Below are 18,968 nucleotides of genomic sequence, written 5' to 3'. Positions count from 1 at the left end.
ATTCTCTAAAGATGCTTATTTTGTCGTGTTATAAGCAGAGAATAGATGTCGATCTCATTTGAATGATACCATAATGCCATAACGTTGGGAAGTGGAGATATTGGAGATGAATTGGAATGGGTTATGGTGGCCCACGTATCTATCCGCTCGGTATAACCGTAATCCCCCGATCAATCACGTGATACACAACTGTCTCCCCCTCTCTCTACCTCCACTTCATGACGACATATCTCTTAGCTTGTGTTGATGACAATTAATGTGGAATGACAACATCCAAGAGCATGTTCTCATTCCAGAACATCATCTATATAGGACATTGAATAACCCATAGAAAGATCCATACACAAAACAACTGTTCAGCTAGCTCCCTTCATACTGAGATACCCAGCGCTGAATCAAGATCGAAGAGATGTCTCTTCCTAAAAGCCTTAGCTTCCTTCGTCAAGGTACAGGCGAACAAGTTCTCGACATGTAAGCGTGTTCCCCCTTAGGTTGAAGATCATCCTTTATATTGATCATAATGCTTCAGCTACCTTGATCCACTTTGCCCATTCTCAGCTAAAATTACAAAATCAATCACTACTAATCTTCTTCCGCTGATTACTAAAGGAGGGAAATATGAAGGTAAATTAAGTTTAGTAACTAGGATTTATCCTCAGCCATTGTAAGTGGACTCAATAATATCCATAAAGATCTACATCTAAACATCATGACATCTTTGTTACAGCCACTACTTTGCTGTCTTCCACACCGAAGCACTTATCATATTCGGTAAACTCTATCATGATTTATTCTGGGAATATCTAACAGCCGTAAGTCAAATCATTTTATCATTTCTTTTGTAAAATTGCCAAGTTGAATGAACTAAACTCTTCATTTCTCAGATATTCGATAGTCAGAATGAATATTTCAATCAATCTTCTTCACAATTAACACCTTCTCAAACTCGTGATAAATTAGTTGAATTAGCTACTGATTTACTTGAACAAAACAAAAAGATAAATGGACCTAAATCGAAAGTGTTTGGGGAAATTAGAGATAAATTGGAAGTTAAATCAAGTCCAAATGGTGGAAATGAAGCTACAGATGATTTCAAATATCTGCGTAAGTAATTTTAGCTCACTATACGAAGGAAAAAATTCTGATCCAAATATGTTGGGGTTTGATAGTTAAAGTTGGTCGTCAAAATGGGATTCAAGTTACAGTAAGTTTCTCTATTCAATTTTGACCACAAACCTAGGCTTTGTTACTCATTTTATTGTGCTCTCTTAAGCCCTCGGCCATTCTTAATGGCCTGAAAGATGATTCTGTAAGCTCTTCATGGGGTAAAGAAGAATGGGAGAAATGGTTATCGTAAGTGTATTATCAATGCCGATTTCTGTGATCTCTTATAGCTCATTATTTGTTTTCTATTTTCACCACTGTGTAGTGAGAAGATTGGTCAGTAACTGTGAAAATTAAAAACGAAAAGAAAAAACTAAGTCCGAGAAGAAAAAAAACATTAGTTTGTTATTATATATCTGAAACTTGTAAATAGTGAATAAATATGCAAAATAATGTAATGTTGGAAATATATGTGAAAGAATCGAATTCATCTTGCCTATAAGAATTGATTACTTTGCTTTCTACTCGATATACGTTCTAGAAATCATCGATACTTCTATTTAAATCTGCTTTCAGATGTTCTTTCATCCCTGGAGGTAAGATTGGTTCTCCTTTATCATCTGTAACGTAACCTATCAAAGCGATGAATTGAATTAGCTTGACTCGAATTTTTCCTTCCCATCAAATGTATCTCTTTTGCACTTCAATTGACTTGATGCTTGCCTGTTTATTGTAACACCCATTCGATGTAAAGGGGAATGTACAACGAAAATTGACTTACGGAAAGGCATTTCAATTGATTCATGTTTATTAAAAGTAATAGTTGGGAGATCCTAAAAGAGGGGTAAAATATTTAAGCTTGAATTTTACATTTTTCAAAATCGTATTTTAATTCAAACTTACAACAAAAGGAATTTTATCAAGTGGTACTATCAAGTATAAATTAATTTCAATTCATTAGCATTATTAATCATTTTTTTTTATTTTTTTTTAATTTAATTCATTAAAACAAAAATAATTGGAAAAATAATAATAAAGTTTTTAAAAAAAAAAAAAAAAAAAACTCACTTTGATCTTCAATAATCAATTTAGTAACACCAACAGCAGTATCAGTTGTCATTTGAATTTCACCTAAATGTCTTGAATTAAAATTAAATTTTCTTAATTCAGAAGTTCTATCTTTTGGTGGATCATCACCTAAAATTCCACCATATAAAAAAATTTCAAATTTTTTAGAATCTTCAATTGATAAAATTTTTTCAGCTTTTGGATCTAATAAACAAACTTTTTCAAAATTTATATTTAATTTTTTAATTAATTCTAAAATTGTTAAATTTGTTGGATTTCCTTTTTCTTCAATTTTTGAAATTGATGATGAAGTAGCAGTCGTTATTGATTTATCTTTAGATAAATGATTTTTTAAAGATGGAATTGAATTTAATGATAATGATGTAAAATGTACACTTGATTCTTTACCAACTAATTTTAACATATGTGAATATCTATATATTAAAAAAATCAATTAGCTTAAATTCGATTTAGAGTAGATCATTTTTATAGATTTACTCACTCCAATTTAACCCATTCAGGTAATGCTTTTGTATTTTCATCATCTTCTTCCATATGTTCAATAACATATTTATATCCTTTAGATTGAGTGACTTGATTGTTTGACATCTTATTGACGATGTTCTTATACTATGTGTAAGGTTGAAATATATTTATAAACAGACAGCTGAAATTTCTTAAATTTCAATTACGAGTGTAAATGACAATTTTATCAACATACGCTGAGTACACATTCAGGGTAAAAGCGGGGTTTACAGGTGATCGAGAATCATGTTCATTTTTATCAATCCACCTCTTAATTCATATCAATTCGGCACCCTTCAAGTACGGGATGCATACGACTATATATGAATTGCTGGTGCAACAAAGCTATCGAATACAGTCAAATGGAAATGCCCCATGACGTAGTACAACTGGAATCCAATCATAAAATACATAAAATATCATTTCTATCCCCTTGCAAGCAATAATGGGCAAATTCTAAAACTTTCATAACTGGACTAAACTATAATGAAAAATAAACAAAGACGCACAGCGTCAATATAGAAATATATAACTTCTTCAACTCTCTTCCAATGTCCATTGAACACAGAACACAACCCTTCCAGAATTCAAATCTGCATTTCATCTAAACCACCCTTGCTCATATACTTTCGCTTAAATCCCTCCATAAGCATCTTCTTCTTCATACACACTAACAGCTCTTCCATGTTGTGTCGTTCCAGTCCACCTTGGAGAATCAGTAATACTTCCAGGAACACTCATTCCTCCTGGACTTGGAGGTGGATAAGCTGGAGAAGGTATTGAAGATGAAAATCCATTAGTAGCTCCTGTTGAACTTGGTGTATATTGAGGTGCTAAACCTGATGTTGCTGGAGCATTTCGATTTAAAGGTAAATCGAATGGGTTTAAAAGAGATTCTCCAGTTGAAAGTGGTGTTGGTACTTCTTTTAAAGGTGAAAGTGGTTGACCATGAACATATGGTTCAGGTGGATTAACAGTTAATTCAGGTAATCTCAAAGGTGTTTCACTAGTTGGATTATTATTATCGATATTTGGATTAGGAGAAGGAGTAGCTGAATAAGGTGTAATTGGTTCATCTATTCCAGCTGTAGTAGCTACTTCAGTATACATTCTCTTTTGTTGTGATTTCTCATCTTCATACATTGCTAAAGGTTGAGATTGTCTTTTAAAGTTGAAATCGCTCATCAATGGGGAAAGAGGTGCGAATGTTGGTAAAGGGATATGATGTGGTGTGAGAGATGAAGACGAAGCGGTCGCTACGGGTGGAGGAGCAGCAAGGGGTGGTGTAGGTACCGTATCGTGAACAATAAGTGATTCAGTTGGTGACATTACTCTAGGACGATTTTGACCTGGAGTCATAGATACCCTACTTCTACCTTCTTGACCGCTAGAAGCGATTCCAATTTGACTGACTGGAGTTCTAGGTTGATCCGCTGTGTATGCTAAGCCAGGTGTGAGAGGTTCATCTGCGAAATCTTCAGCAAGAGCAAATTCAGCGGCAGTCGATGGGGCGGCGGGTCTACCCATGGGTACTGGGCTAGGCATAGGCATTGGCATAGACATTGGCGCTTGAGCGTAAGGATGAGAATTAGGTCCGACGAGTTGGCGAGGATCCGCTTGTGGCGATACGTCATAGTAAGGTGAATATTGATCTTCGTATCCTCCGGCGTGACCGTATGAGATGGGAGTTGCTCCTGCTTGGGTGTTGTAAGGTCTTCCTTGAACGTCATATCCGTATGTAGGTGAAACAGCGTACGAATTGGCAATTGCCATCGTTGCGCCGCCTGCACCGTAACCAGCATGATTACCACCTCGTTCGTACATTTCTGAGTCTGGTCGTCCAAGTGATCCGTCGAATGCGTTCTCACGAGCCATTGCTAATGCCCGCCTTGATCCAATCACTGGCGCTGCTGCTCCACCGTAAATGTCATCATTGTCGGAGTATTTCTCGTTGGGAGGTGGGAAAGGTGTAATATCATCATCTATCTTTGACCATGATGATTTGGATGAAAATGATCTTGCAGTGTATTTTCGCTGAAGGAGATGAAAAAACCACGAGAATCAGTAAATGTAGGATATGGCATGTGACGTGTGACGTGTGACTGAGACATTCCACTGGACTTACGTATAACCACCCGATTAAGGAACCGACCACCACTATACCTACGATAGCTCCTAAAACCGTTCCTACCACAGCACCAGTCGACATACTATGCATAAAAAGTCAGCGCAATCTTATGGCATTGGGAATTGGGACGGATGCTCACCCAGCTGAAGATGAGGTTGACTTGGCGGCAGTGAGGGTAGATGATGGTAATGCTGAGCTGGTACTTGTACTTGTAGAAGTTAGTGCTCTAACTGTAGAAGAAGTAGTAGTAGTGGAAGTGTGAGTAGTAGAAGGCGTGGTAGAGGTAGTCGATGTTTTGGTACTTGTCGTTGAGGGTGTTGTGGAGGTTGAAGTAGAGGTAGGGGTGGTTGAGGGAGCTGCGGAAGACGTTGAGGTCGATGAGGGAGCTATCGAAGGTGTAGCCGATGACTACAATGAACAGCCGTCAGTAATTTCGTTATTGAAACGATCACGCTGACACTTACAGAAGCGGCAAGTGTACTCTTCGCAGAGCTTGATAGAGCCAAAGTGGCTTTGGCAGAATTAGCAGCTGAGCTCCTAGTAGCTGTCACCAAAACTGTACGGGTCGTGCCCAATGTAGCAGCTTGAGCGGCTTGCCTTTGAGTACTAGTCAATTGTACAGCTTGACCAACTGTACGTGTTACCTATGGATACACAGATTCAATCAGCTTTCCTATTAGGTGCGCATTCGAGATTCGGATGGACTCACAGCACTTGAGGGAGCGGTCACATGTCCATACTCTCCTGCTGCTTTCTTCGCCAACAATATCCCGCTATCGTTGGGCGATCTGACATCTACATTGACATGAGGTCCAGCAGCAAATGCTCTTGATCTAGATCTTCTTAGTAGATGGGCAAGGTGAGATGCATCCATGGTGTCTGTTTTTCTTCTCGTTGGTGACGAGTGAATTCCTAGTCTAGTGATTCCCGATGAAAGTAATATGTGAGAAGATGGTCTGGGTCTATAATTGTGGGGTTAATGACTCGAGCCAGTCGAATTATAGTGGTCGTTGTTATCGTTAATCTCTGAAGGAGTGTGTGTCTTAACTGAGTTGGGCGTGAAAGGCGTTATTGATGGTGGTAATATGGATGATTGAAGAAGCAGAAAGAAGGACTAGAGTTAACAATAGAAGATTGTTGGTGGTAATTGATCGTTGATTTGGAAGAAGGGTCGTGCGTAAAAGTGTTTTCAATATCCTGTCTTTCCTCTTCAACGTTTTGACCAATCTATATATTCTATCCTTGTACCTCGTTGCAAAATGGTGTATCTGGGGTGGATGTGTTTCGGATAATGCGATCCAAGCTGAACCAGAAGGAATGTGTAGGCGACGCAGGTGTTAGAAGTGTACCAACCAGTGGAATATCTCAAAGACCTCTCAAAAGTCAAAATGCAAATACTAATTCGATAATGGATAATCATCAACAAGAACAATAAATAAATCATTAAAATAGTCTAAAACACTCTTCAACCCTGTAAGTAAATAACACTAAGAGCTTTACCTTTTCTCTCCCTCATGTTCCAAGATACTCGTAAGCAAGGACAGCTCTTTCTAGACCGCGTCCTTGTAAAATTGAGGTTTGGATTGTTGTCCACCTTTTGTCTAGGCACATTTGGTAAAAAACCGTCACGTCCTGGGGTATTAATTTACTTTTTACTTTTATTCAGGGTAATGGGCAACTCTCGGCAAAGGGTGATCAAAGCGCGTTTCAGATTGACTAACTTTTTCTTATTCACATATAACGATTACGTATGCATCAAGAATTAGAATAATGCTAACCGGAGTTAGGCGGCTACTCCTCTCACAGATTAGGATAAAATGTAATAAAATCTTGAATGAGAAATTGATTGAGCCGATTGTATGCGTGGGTGAATCTGAGAATATGTGTAGCAAATCAATTTAATCTGATTATTTGATATCGCATGGTCACAGTCGATTCGGCCTTGACATTCGGTCCAAAGCGCCTTTTTACTACATAGTCGATCGATAACATTTGTAATATTTCTCTCCACTCATTCTCAACAAGTTCATCGACAATAACTTTATCGTCTTAGCCAATCGCTCGATTTATATTCGTCTTCACATACACCTCAAGCTGGCTTGGTAACTCAAGATGAACCCTATACGCCCACTTATACATGCGTCGAGACTTCGATCTATATCGTCCGCCTCCACCTCTTCTTTCTCTCGGATTTCAAGGAGGACACTAGTAACACCTACCGATCCAGTACGAGCAACAGTATCAAATGTCACTCCTAAACATGTTCGAGAAGATCCAGGAGAATTAGACGGTGGAGACGTAGTGGCAAATGACATCGAAGGTGGAAAAGGTAAGCTATTTTACCATATCCATTCTTTGTGTGGCGAGAAAGAAGAAGGCTAATACTGGGTTTTGGGAACTCTAGAAATGTTTGGATTCAAGCTAAATCCTGTAGAGACTAAAACAGGAGGTCATGCAAAATCCACTGGTCGACCAATTTATCTAGATATGCAAGCTACTACACCTATGGATCCAAGAGTATTAGATAAAATGTTACCTCTTTTTACAGAGCAATATGGAAATCCGCATTCTAGGACACATGCTTATGGTTGGGAAGCTGAAGCTGCTGTTGATGAAGCTCGTCAACATGTTGCCAATCTCGTCGGAGCACAAGAAAAAGATATTGTATTTACCAGTGGAGCAACAGAGAGTAATAATATGATTATCAAAGGTATTGCTAAGTTCCACCAAGGGAAAAGAAGGCATATTATCACTACTCAAACCGTGAGCTCGCTGCGTCCTGGCTTTCAGTCAGATAACAGAGCTAACAAAGCTTGTTGCGCTCTCATAGGAGCACAAATGTGTTCTTGACTCATGCCGATGGCTCTCCACACAAGGCTTTGAGATCACTTATCTCCCTGTCCTTCCTAACGGTTTAATATCCCTCAACGACCTCAAAGAAGCTCTTCGACCAGATACATCTTTGATCTCAATAATGGCAGTCAACAACGAGATTGGAGTAATTCAACCACTGAAGGAGATCTCAGATACGCTCAAAGCATATGCGAAAGAGAACGGATGTCAAAAAGCATTTTTCCATACAGATGCTGCGCAAGCAATCGGAAAGATCGAAATTGACGTTGAGAAAATGGGTATCGACGCTATGTCGATCTCTGGACATAAACTTTATGGACCTAAAGGTATTGGAGCTGCTTATGTCAGAAGAAGACCTAGAGTACGATTAGAACCTCTTATACATGGTGGTGGACAAGAAAGAGGTTTGAGATCAGGTACCGTTCCTGCTCCATTGGTTGTAGGTCTTGGTGAAGCTTGTAGATTGGCTACTCAAGAGATGGCAAATGATCATGCCCGGGTGAAGGAGTTGTCTGATCGATTGATCAATGGAATAACGAGTCAAGTGGACCATATTGTTAGAAATGGTGATCCATCTGGATACCCTGGATGTGTCAACTTATCTTTCGCTTATGTTGAAGGTGAATCGTTATTGATGGCTCTGAAGGTGAGTTGAGTCCTTCCAAATAATTTTCTTCGCATCCTCTTGTCTTCACCACTCTCCCATTCTTAAATTCCTTTCATTGTCCCATCAACCCATAGCTGCGTAATCACGAAATGCTGATGCTTTTCGTCATCTAGGACATTGCTCTTTCATCCGGATCAGCTTGTACTTCAGCTTCTCTTGAACCCTCATACGTATTACGAGCATTAGGAGCAGCAGAAGATATGGCTCACTCATCATTACGATTCGGTATTGGACGATTCACAACTGAAGCAGAAATCGACTTAGTCATTGATCGAATAGTCAGCGTTGTCAATCGATTAAGAGAGATGAGTCCATTATGGGAAATGGTACAAGAAGGTATAGACATCAGCAAGATCGAATGGTCTCAGTGAGTTCTTGTTTGGCAGTTGCGATATTTCAATTTATCTATGACTGACTTGCCGCCTTTAGACATTAAACATAGAACATTCACTCATGAATCAACCGTGAGAAAAAAAAAATCCGCGCCAGGTTGGGATGGAGATCATGTAGTTTTCGCTATCACCGGCTTTTTACAGGAGTCTTCGGCTATTCTCATTCTGATTATGTATTATACTATATTCACATTTGATGCACCTTATCACGTCAGCTTTGTCCGATGCATAGCGCCCAATCTACTTCTGACATTGCCTCCAATCGAAAACGTTGAATAAGATGGAAACTTATCAGCTCGAAATCAACCACAGAGATTCAAGCATAATTATGTCGTCGAGGATTCTAGGTCTCCCAAAACCTCGGCTCAGGTTGTCTATGTGCGTTCTGACCATTGAAAACACTGTGATAAGGCTTTATCGTCCAATACTGATCAAAGCCTCTGGACTTAGTGAACATATTCCAAATTGACGTTAGATGAAAAATGCAATGCATGTTGGACTAATAATATGGAAAGTGAATCTCTTCTTGAATACAGAAATAAATAGGCATCGCTTTTCTCGAATTGATAATTCAGATACGCGTACAATTGTACTTAGCCTGTTGAACAGGAAGTTTAGTAATTCAGTCACGGTTTGTGGATTCAAGGAGCTCCACTTACCTATATAAAAGTGTTCAGCCTAATTACCGCCACCCTCGGAGGACTTAGTGTCTTCCTTTGAACCCTGGGAGGACTCAGTTTCTTTGTTTGAAACTTGGGACCACTGAGTGTCTTTGTTAGTGTTTGTTGAGGACGAAGTGGCTCCCTGGGAGCTGGGAGGAGCGAAAAATGGAGGATTTTCTGTGCTCAGGAACAACATAGTGCCGATTTGCAATTCCTCCATCGCGATGGTTCCGTCGACGTACTTTGAGGGATTCGCATCTGAGGGAGGACCATTAGGTGGGTTATTAGACATAGTAATTCGAATTTAATCTGTAAGTAAGATCAAGTATAAGTTAAAGTTTATTATTGATTATTGTAAGATGAGAAAAATATATGGATTTAATAGCTTGAAACACCTGTATTTATGCCATGATTGATGACCTCTCTAGCATGCTACGAGAATAGGTATGACAAAGGTCTATTTCGACTCGAATAATATTACAAAGGTTCATTTCGACTCGAAAGAGGCGTCTTCGAACAACCTCAAAAGAGGTGACGAAAGAAAGGATGATCTATTTCGACTCGAATAATATGACAAAGGTTCATTTCGACTCGAAAAAGGCGTCTTCGAACAACCTCAAAAGAAGTGACAGAAGAAAGGATGATTTACTATGGACCTTATCAAGCCAGCTTCGTTCTGATGGCTAGCTTTCAATCCGCCCTTGATATTACGTCCATTTGATGAAAGTTGGATAAGGTTGAAGGTTTTTCTTGACTGGAGTCGATATTGGATACTAATGCCAATGATCATTTCGTCGGAATTTTCCTGTATCTACATTACTACTATTTCCGCCTAAGAAATGTATATCTCGTGAACCTCGTCTCGAACTCTACTTAGCAACTATCGTATTCGCTTTCGGTCCTGCTCAGAGGCATATCGTATCATCGTCTCGACCTATCATCACAACTACGATGAGCTGATGTATTGCAATACTGATTGAGACCTCCGGAATTTGTGGATCATCCTTTCTCGCAAGGTCGATTACGAAAAGCAATGCATGTTAGACTAATAATATGGAAAATGAATCGCTTTGCCCAAACAAAGATAAATAGGCCTCGCGTTTCTCAAACCAATGACTCAAACACGAGAGAGTTCATAGCTAGCCTGTTGAACAGAAATTCAGCAATTCGTTCCCCAATTGTAAATTCAAGGCGGTTCACTAACCTGTAGAGATTCGTTTAGGCTAATTACCGCCACCCTGGGAGGACCCAGTGTCTTTGTTTGAACCCTGGGAGGACTGAGTGGCTTCAATTAGCTCTAATCGTTGGAATTCTAACATTTCGTCTGTACTGTCGGTCGGTCTTGAAGCCCATCGTAGAACGCCAAGTCGCTGGTTCAAGATAGTACTATCGTTTGCTCGGATCTCCACTTCATTTAAAGCAGTCTCCGGGCTGGGTAAGGCCTCTGTAGCTTCATCGGAATTATGTGAATTGCTGTCTTTGGTTACTGTATCAGACATGATGCTACGAGTCTCTAATAAGTAAGTATAATTGAGTGAAAGTCAAAATTGCTTATCGATTATTGTGAAATAAGGAAAATGAGTGAATTCAATAGCTTGAATTACTTGTATTTATACCATGATGGTCAACTTTTTTATTCGCTACGAGAATAGGATGACAAAGATCAAACTTGACTTGAGTGGCATGTCTTCGAATAGCTTCAAAAGTAGTGATGAAAGAAAGGAAGATTTACGATCCATTCAAATCGTTTCTCCTTTCATTTCCGCTCCACCATTTTACCGCGAAGGCCGATTTGATCGGTTTCGTTTCGTCAAGTTAGTTCGATAAACGTAATGGCTTTGGGCCTTCTTCAATACTGCTTGGTCAAGAATGTTTGCAAAATACCAAATTGTCTGAACAAATCACTGGTCTATGCGCGCGAGTGTTGTGTTCCATACTGCTGACATTTGCCACTGATCGTTAGATGGCATATGTATCATCGCCACTCATATGGAGCACCTCTTACGTCATGCATATGGATCATACTACTCAGATGATATATCCTCCTACTGCTTAATCAACCTCTATGGCATGTTCTATAAAAGCATCCCGTATCACTAGGAAGGATTAGTGGATGAAGTGTCTCTAGTCCAGAGGTTGACGTTGACGAATTCTCTGCCACCCATATGATGTCTTCCGCTGGGCTGTCCACTAGCAGCAGAGGAAGTCTGCTTTGATTGATTGGTATTGTCACCAGTAGTAACGGAATTAGGCTTATTGCTAGATCGCGATTCCTTAGTTTTCTTCTCGCTCCATACGGTCTGCAAAGCAGGCTAAGTCAGAAATAGGCAGGATCCAGGAATATTAATCTGCTGCTACTCACCCCGTTGATGTGTTTATCGTCGTTTTTAGCAGGAGGTGGGTTCCACTGTTCTTCATCAGGCATCTTGTAGGCAAATCAATAAGTCTGAACTATAATGGCAATGAATAAAGTTGTATAGTAAAATTGTTTAGTCTCTTGGATTAGTCTTCAAAATGAGTGAATTCATCTTGAAAATTCGTTTTTCAATAGCCTTTTTATATGTCGTTGATACTATGTCTTCGTTTGGACAACAATTTATCACAGTCCATCAATCAAAGGATCCATGCCGACTATATTTTGAAAGCCTTCCAATCTTTTGTCTTATTGTCTTCTTGTAATACTTTGTTGACTCGAATTTGTAGCGAAAAGTCTTCGATTTGCGAAAATACCAATCGGTCATTGGTGTCCTCAAAAATGAAGTCTGCCTACACATATTTGTGACTCACTGGTATGAGTATTGGGACGTGCATTTTCTATTTGCCACTAATGGCCAGAATATTAGTTCAAGTGGCAATTACCTTTGTGTACATCATCGTCAATCATCATAATGTCATCTCAAGTCATACATACGTAATATATCAACTCAACCTACTTATCCTCGTGCTCCGTAATGACTTATTACAAAATAATCGGTCAAAACATACAGTATATAACTTGGGACAATGATGAGCTCAGGCATCTCCTTGTCTAGAGTGATTGACCTTAACCCGATCGGGGTCATCCTCGGAATCTTCTTTAGGGGAGACGTCCCCATCAGCCTCTACCCTTTCTCCCACGGTAGAGACGACAGAGAAAGACTGGCTTAATTTATCAGAACTATTGTTGGATTCAGCCATAGCCTTCACCTCATTTTGCACGACAGGGGAAGTCTCGCTTGATTTATAAGAACCGTTAACAAATCCAGCAGTGGCGTCAGAACCGTTATCCGATCCAGCAGTAGCCTCAGTGCCGGTGTCTTTGACGCTGAATGTATCGCTCGACTCCCTACTGATTCCCGAATCGGGAGGGGTAGGAGGATCCCTCGTGTAATTTCTCTGTAAAGCAGACTAAAGTCAGAAATACACGTAATCCAGCAACCTCGATCTGCTGATACTCACACCGTTGTGTTGTCGCTCGTCGGCACTCGCCACAATACCACGGAAGATTCTTCTATCAGACATGTTGCAAGAGATTTAGGGTATTTGTAATTTAAAGCTGGGAAATGAGCAGCTTGATTTAGCAATTGTGGTGATTCTTGTGAAAACTGTCAAGCTTAATATGGGATTTATCGAGGAATCCATACTTCAGGGGTCTTTTTAAACCTGATCAGCTCTGATCTTTATTTTTTCAACGATCTGTCGCTTGTAAAGCAACATTCTGTCTATCAAAGGATTTTGACTTCGAATATCTGCCAATCCTTTTTCTCGATATAGTCACAGCATATGACGTGGATACTGACTGAAAGTCTCGTCAACTCTTTGTCTGGACGCAGTGATACTTGATGACGTGCAGAAGACATTTTTACTCCTTTGTTGAGTACATAGGATATCTGCTTTGTTGTCGAAGAGAAAATACGAATCGAGTCAGTATTTCGACAAGTGGTGCGCCTTCTTCTGAGCGATATTCTTCTCTTTTGATAGATGATGGGCTTAGGGCGTCATGCTGTGCGATGCAAGTAGATGTCTGAATCTAGACTTTGGATATGGTCTTTATATGGTAAATTCGTGAAATGTAAGATGCACCATGTGTATGTCTGAAAGCTTTCATCGAATTGTAGCCTCCATTAATAAGGATCTCCGTGGTAAATCCGAAAGTTCGCTTGTAAAAGTTAAATTCTGAACTCTGGAGGGATCTTGCGACTGTCGTTGTGCATTGGAGGCTTGTATCCTCAAGTTCACAAAGTCGCCACAAAGCCTGACGCTAGTGGTCTTTATCCTGACATGAAGATTATTGCAGGCGGGGTATGCCCGAGGATCGTGACTCCGGAGACCTAAAACTTCACCCATAGATAATTGAAATATCAAGATTTCGGTCATACTTTATCAGCATAAGGTGTCGGTATGACTTTGAACCATTTGATTGACCGTCAATCCATCTAAAGCTTATCCTAGCGTCAGTGCCTAATTTACTGGAATGAAGCCGGGCCGGTAATCAATCAGGAGCTCCACCTTAAAACCTCCACTTTTCACCTCCAACTCGAATTGAAATACTCTTAAAATAGATCTTTCAGCGTTAGGTCAATTGCTTGGTATCATGTGATTCTTTTCGAAATGAAGTTTGAGCGGCCCGGGATTATTTGGGCAGAATCTTTCGGAATTTTTGCTGCTGATTCTGGTACATATAAGGACTGATCAGGATGAAGGTCGGTCATCACTTGAAGATTGACTTATATCTACCGGAATTCATTATACACCATGTTGAGATATACTGCTCTTTTCACCTCTATATTGGCAGGGGCCATTGTATCTGCTCAACAGATTTGTGTGTGAGCTCAGCTTCTATCTGTGACCTGGTAATGCTACTGATGTCGGTATGCAGCGTCCCATTCGGAGGCTATGGGGTAAATGACGTCGATGGGCTCACAGCTCTTCTGCCCAATTGCTCATCTGACGCTACTATAGTATTTCAGGATGGAGTCAAGTACAATATCTCGTAAGTATTCATTCTTGGTTTCTTCGAAGTCTTGGTAAGCCCGCTAATCTTCGACTCTGGTATAGTACACCCGTAGATTTCGGTACTTTGAACAACGTTGAAATCCAAGTTTTGGGTAATTTGGAATTACCTAAATCCATCCCTTGTGAGTTTGCCTCAGGAATCACCTCTACGATGTGCTAACTCCGTTCGGCACACATAAGATGTCCAACAACTTGTTAACGCTACCGCCGGAGGCAGATTATACTGGTTTACTATGAAGGGGAACAATATAACTTTATCTGGTAATCCTGATCAGAGTTCGGAGTATGGCTGGGTAGACTCATATGGTATACAGTGGTGGCAAGAAGCTCAATATACTCAACCTCTTGGTGGATTAGTGAGTTCTTATCTCTTATTCTACGAGGTATTATTGGTAAAAACACCTCGCTCATGCTTCATACCTCAGGCAAACAGACCACATGGGTGGAGTATCGCAGCCAATAGCTCAACTATTAGGAATGTGAAATTGCGAAAACCTATTGCATGGAGTTTCTCCTTGAATGGAAACGATATGCATGTCTGTGAGTCATGTGTGCTGAACATATGATTATAAGGCCTATCACTCATTGTAGCTCTCTGATGACTAGATGGCAATAAGATTGACGCAGCTTATGATCTCAACGTAAGCTTGATAGTCCACCAGTATTTTCAAATAAAAAGCTGACTTAGTTGCATAATTCAATAGAACCCTGGAGTATTCCCTTTCAACACTGATGGATACGACATTCACGGTGACAATGTACTCTTTGAGAACAATTGGGTATTTAACGGTGATGATTGCGTTGCTGGTGAGGTTGTGAAGGATGCGCTTCGCTAAGATATCTTGCTCACCAAGCAACTTCTATTTGTAGTCAATGCGGGAAATAACATCACAATCAGAAATATGGTCTGTGAAGGTGGTCATGGAGCCTCATTATCTGCAACAACCGGAGTTGACAACGTTGTATTCGACAACATCACCTCAATCAATTCATTATATGCTAGTATGTGTTTCCCCGCAATTGAGGTAATAACTGTCATCACGGATGCCTGACACTACAGCTTTGCTCAGCTCGATTCAAGTCCAGCTTGAACTCTGTTGGAAACATCTCGAACGTGAGTCAAATATTCCAGCCCTCTGCATCGGTACTCACCGTCTGGTATTGGAATGATAGGTGACTTGGCAAAATATTCATGTACATAATGCTACTTTCCCAATTTTCGCCACGGGAGTATATTATGATCAAGTAAGTACCTCGATCCTAAAATTTTTAATAACCAAGTTGACTCACCTATTATTGTTACGGTAGAATACCAATAGAGGTCGAACTCCAGGAGTTTATCCTGCTAATTCTACTGCTACACACATCAAGAATTTCTCCTGGATAAACGTTACAGGAACAATTAGCGATGTATAGTAAGTTTTTGGAACAAAGACCCCTGATGAGTTTCGTTAATTTGGCACATGCAGCACGGGAGATGGTAGTTGTACAACTGATCCATGTTGTGAGTATTTATTTCGTGTCTCAAGATTTCCGTTCAAGAAGCTGATCATGATCTAACGAAGGGTACTATGTCGCCAATGCCACCAACACCGCTGGTATAACTCTTCAACTGCTGAATGGTACTGCCACTAATATACAAATACACAACGTTAATCTCAAACCAATCGATGGAAAGGGTGTCTCCAACGTAGTTTGCGATCCCAGTAGTTTCACAGATGGGACCGGCAATCTTGGATTTGAGTGTGTCAACGGGCCATACGTGTCCACTTAGAGATGGAGGTAGACAGCTTTGGTAGATGTCAAAATGTGAATAGGAAAAGGCGAATGCCAATAAATACAGTATAATTATCTTCGAGTCTATGAAATGTATACATGGGTGCATGCATGGAAACGAAGATCTTCCGCGATACATGATACCATTTGAACCATTGGTGTTCAGTTATATAGTCTATTCGTTCGCTAGTTAGGACCGAAACATTCCAAAATCTCGATAAACCAGATAGGATGAATCTAGGCTTGAATCAGAAGCGCAATTAGTGCAGGGCTTGGACGCAAAGGAAGACAATCCGCAGGAAGGAACGACATGCCTAGTCTGCAGTGAAAAAGTCTATTACAGACATAGCAGTGGGATAGGCAAAAGGGAGGGCCACGAGCAGTCAGCCAATGCCTGTCTTGACTGTCGATACAGACTGGCGAACTCACAGATCAAGATTGACCGATGTCACACTTTGCCAGTCTAATCGGCTATAACCGGATGACTTTCTACCCAAAACTTGTGGTGTACACCTTTCGCACCATCCGCTTTCATTTCAAAGACCCTGTCCGTATCCATCATAGAATAATTATTCCACATCGCTGAATCGCCGAAACCTCCCTCCATGACGACACTTCGTGCGGCCTTCCTAGCGCTACCGAATGACTCGTAAATCCCTGTAACTCTGTTCTCCCGTTTTCGAGGATAGATATGTTCTTCCATAACAAGGTGTACTTCCCTTCCTTCCAACAGGTCTGTCTCGTGGTGTCTACCGGATATATCACTTGATCTGGACTGATCAACATGGTTCATCGATTTTCTTGCTGTCGCTTTTGGCTTAACTTGTGGTGTTGACTTATTGATAGACATGGCAGGGGAATTAACGGAAGGTTTACTCTCTTTTTGTGTATTAGCCGTCTGCTTTTTGGCTGTTTGTACGGCTTTGCCCTTGCTTCCGATAGCTAGCTCTTTAGGACTAGCTGTCGAGGTGGTCTTTGATTGTTTATTGCTTGTCAATGTCGAAGCAGATTTACTTGAAGGTGGTGGTTTCTCTTTAATTGTCCAAAGTCTCATATCTTCTTCATCAAGTTCCGCTTTAATTTCAAAATGTCCCGCTTTCTCATCGTCCTTTTCTACCCAATATCGATCTCTATCGATCTCTTCTTCAAAATACCTTTCTACATATGATTTGGCTTCTTTATAATTCGAACAAGTTTCAAGTATATCAGTCATAGTGTGATTTCCGCCTTGAGGATGCCATAATGAAATGGGTTTTATCCGTTCTTGGTATACCTTATAGATGGCTTTTGGCGGCATTATTCTTGAGTCGCATCCAATTCGACAGATTGATAGAGGTGATATTACTGGATGATACTCAAATATTCAAGTACGAGGATGATTCATGAGTTGAAGCTGAATCTTACACGGTTCGCTCCAACATGTAAAATACTCTTGTACACGTCAACCAAGGTCAAAAGCGTAGTTCAGGAACTGATTGTACCTGGTCCACTGGTCCAATGATTTCCCTTTTGAACTTGCCATCGTTTCGTATCACTTCAACAAGTAGAGCTTCAATCAGCGACGAGGTATCAGGTATCGGGTCGAGTGAAATTTTCGAAGATTCAGTCATCATGAAGTTGCCAAAGTCTCAGCTTGAAGCGAAAACATCAATATCTCGTTAAATCTGTTGAACCGGTCGAATTAGCCGGACTGAAATTATCGAATGACTTGATAATGAGTGATCGGTTGATTGGGCCGCTCGCGTCCGGACTTGAATTATCCCATGACGAGAACATCCCATAAATAGATTTCATGCAACAACATCTCATATACACAAAAGCTCGGTAGATTACATATTGATTTCATCCACACCCATGTGTTGAACAGCTAAATCCTACATCGCTATCATCATTCTATCTCGAGAATAGGTTAAACGCGATGGCACCTTGGACTCCCACTTTACTTCAACATGTCAATTTACCGGTACCCAAAGGAACATTACATTTGGCTCAAGAATTTTATGGTAGTGTGATTGGTTTTGAGAATGATACTGTACCTCAATTACAGAAAGATATCTTGTTATGGTATGTTAGCTGAACAGTGACTCTGCATGAAATTTACGCTGAGAAGACTATAGGTTTAGGATAGGTGATGGACCGCAACAAGTGAGTTTTGAATTAACGATCTTTTCCTTTCCTCTTACGGGATATCTTGCTGATATCATGGAAAATTATTTGCTTACGGTGTATACTTTTTTAGATTCACGTAGCCTTCGAGAACCTTTCCCCTGATGCTGAAATTCTTTCATCCCGTCATCCATGTTTTCAACTCCCTTCTCAAGAAGCCCTTTTACAATTGCAGCAAAAGATATATGAACATAAAGAAAGCGGTGCCAAATCAGCTGCTCGATCGTGTGATCAGCCAGGAGGAGAGAATTCAGGAAGCAAAGGAGTCGAGTACCCTACCAGATTCTTTGCTACGGATTTCGCAGGAAACAGACTGGAGTTTAGCGCTCCCAAGGCGTAATAGGATATCGGTCAGGAATGATTTTGCACGTGTATGTAAAGAGTATATCATCTGCACAAGCTCTCAAACACCCTGCTTGTATCCTCGACACACTAATTGGCCTTTCAATTGACCAAATCTTATCCAATGATCTGTTCAGAGCGCCATCAGATTTAGGAAGTAATGTTCGGACGTTAAAGCACCCTGCTTGAGAGTGTTTCATACATAGATGTAGGGGGCACCAGTCGTTCAATACCCAGCACTTTCTTTACATAGGGTGTTTTAAGATGATATTACATGTCAAAGCTGAGCT

At 40.3% G+C, this 18,968-nt stretch overlaps 10 protein-coding genes across 10 annotated transcripts; 4 read left to right on the top strand and 6 right to left on the bottom strand.

Annotated features, from left to right (window-relative positions):
• Nucleotides 1-409: 409 nt before the first annotated feature.
• Nucleotides 410-1,357, top strand: I206_101500 (uncharacterized protein; the record flags this gene model as incomplete). Its single annotated transcript, XM_019158230.1, has 6 exons — nucleotides 410-471; nucleotides 530-664; nucleotides 728-812; nucleotides 885-1,104; nucleotides 1,170-1,204; nucleotides 1,274-1,357. 6 exons carry the CDS (start codon nucleotides 410-412, stop codon nucleotides 1,355-1,357), a joined length of 621 nt encoding a protein of 206 aa, XP_019008843.1.
• A 284-nt stretch (nucleotides 1,358-1,641) lies between these two features.
• Nucleotides 1,642-2,781, bottom strand: I206_101499 (uncharacterized protein; the record flags this gene model as incomplete). Its single annotated transcript, XM_019158231.1, has 5 exons — nucleotides 1,642-1,736; nucleotides 1,886-1,937; nucleotides 2,008-2,033; nucleotides 2,173-2,606; nucleotides 2,675-2,781. The coding sequence occupies 5 exons, from the start codon at nucleotides 2,779-2,781 to the stop codon at nucleotides 1,642-1,644; spliced, it is 714 nt and encodes a 237-aa protein (XP_019008844.1).
• Nucleotides 2,782-3,330: 549 nt separating this feature from the next.
• On the bottom strand, nucleotides 3,331-5,699 carry I206_101498 (uncharacterized protein; the record flags this gene model as incomplete). The annotated part of the gene is made up of 5 exons (XM_019158232.1): nucleotides 3,331-4,731; nucleotides 4,823-4,907; nucleotides 4,965-5,233; nucleotides 5,290-5,469; nucleotides 5,535-5,699. 5 exons carry the CDS (start codon nucleotides 5,697-5,699, stop codon nucleotides 3,331-3,333), a joined length of 2,100 nt encoding a protein of 699 aa, XP_019008845.1.
• Nucleotides 5,700-6,937: 1,238 nt separating this feature from the next.
• On the top strand, nucleotides 6,938-8,716 carry I206_101497 (cysteine desulfurase IscS; the record flags this gene model as incomplete). Its single annotated transcript, XM_019158233.1, has 4 exons — nucleotides 6,938-7,154; nucleotides 7,230-7,588; nucleotides 7,656-8,324; nucleotides 8,459-8,716. The coding sequence occupies 4 exons, from the start codon at nucleotides 6,938-6,940 to the stop codon at nucleotides 8,714-8,716; spliced, it is 1,503 nt and encodes a 500-aa protein (XP_019008846.1).
• A 1,906-nt stretch (nucleotides 8,717-10,622) lies between these two features.
• I206_101496 (uncharacterized protein) lies at nucleotides 10,623-10,898 on the bottom strand (the record flags this gene model as incomplete). Its single annotated transcript, XM_019158234.1, has 1 exon — nucleotides 10,623-10,898. The coding sequence occupies one exon, from the start codon at nucleotides 10,896-10,898 to the stop codon at nucleotides 10,623-10,625; it is 276 nt and encodes a 91-aa protein (XP_019008847.1).
• A 597-nt stretch (nucleotides 10,899-11,495) lies between these two features.
• Nucleotides 11,496-11,824, bottom strand: I206_101495 (uncharacterized protein; the record flags this gene model as incomplete). Its single annotated transcript, XM_019158235.1, has 2 exons — nucleotides 11,496-11,699; nucleotides 11,762-11,824. 2 exons carry the CDS (start codon nucleotides 11,822-11,824, stop codon nucleotides 11,496-11,498), a joined length of 267 nt encoding a protein of 88 aa, XP_019008848.1.
• Nucleotides 11,825-12,411: 587 nt separating this feature from the next.
• I206_101494 (uncharacterized protein) lies at nucleotides 12,412-12,900 on the bottom strand (the record flags this gene model as incomplete). The annotated part of the gene is made up of 2 exons (XM_019158236.1): nucleotides 12,412-12,774; nucleotides 12,838-12,900. 2 exons carry the CDS (start codon nucleotides 12,898-12,900, stop codon nucleotides 12,412-12,414), a joined length of 426 nt encoding a protein of 141 aa, XP_019008849.1.
• Nucleotides 12,901-14,133: 1,233 nt separating this feature from the next.
• Nucleotides 14,134-16,168, top strand: I206_101493 (uncharacterized protein; the record flags this gene model as incomplete). Its single annotated transcript, XM_070202396.1, has 13 exons — nucleotides 14,134-14,204; nucleotides 14,258-14,371; nucleotides 14,437-14,516; nucleotides 14,575-14,750; nucleotides 14,820-14,934; nucleotides 15,001-15,035; nucleotides 15,099-15,201; nucleotides 15,265-15,396; nucleotides 15,465-15,508; nucleotides 15,568-15,639; nucleotides 15,703-15,809; nucleotides 15,864-15,898; nucleotides 15,960-16,168. The coding sequence occupies 13 exons, from the start codon at nucleotides 14,134-14,136 to the stop codon at nucleotides 16,166-16,168; spliced, it is 1,293 nt and encodes a 430-aa protein (XP_070058497.1).
• Nucleotides 16,169-16,633: 465 nt separating this feature from the next.
• I206_101492 (uncharacterized protein) lies at nucleotides 16,634-17,467 on the bottom strand (the record flags this gene model as incomplete). The annotated part of the gene is made up of 1 exon (XM_019158238.1): nucleotides 16,634-17,467. One exon carries the CDS (start codon nucleotides 17,465-17,467, stop codon nucleotides 16,634-16,636), a length of 834 nt encoding a protein of 277 aa, XP_019008851.1.
• Nucleotides 17,468-18,088: 621 nt separating this feature from the next.
• On the top strand, nucleotides 18,089-18,676 carry I206_101491 (uncharacterized protein; the record flags this gene model as incomplete). Its single annotated transcript, XM_019158239.1, has 3 exons — nucleotides 18,089-18,234; nucleotides 18,288-18,315; nucleotides 18,410-18,676. The coding sequence occupies 3 exons, from the start codon at nucleotides 18,089-18,091 to the stop codon at nucleotides 18,674-18,676; spliced, it is 441 nt and encodes a 146-aa protein (XP_019008852.1).
• Nucleotides 18,677-18,968: the final 292 nt, after the last annotated feature.

This window comes from Kwoniella pini, chromosome 2 (assembly GCF_000512605.2).
Source record: "Kwoniella pini CBS 10737 chromosome 2, complete sequence".
Classification (NCBI taxonomy): Eukaryota; Fungi; Basidiomycota; class Tremellomycetes; order Tremellales; family Cryptococcaceae; genus Kwoniella; species Kwoniella pini.
Note: the sequence above shows the minus strand (reverse complement) of the source record. Positions and strands in the feature narration are given on the sequence as shown.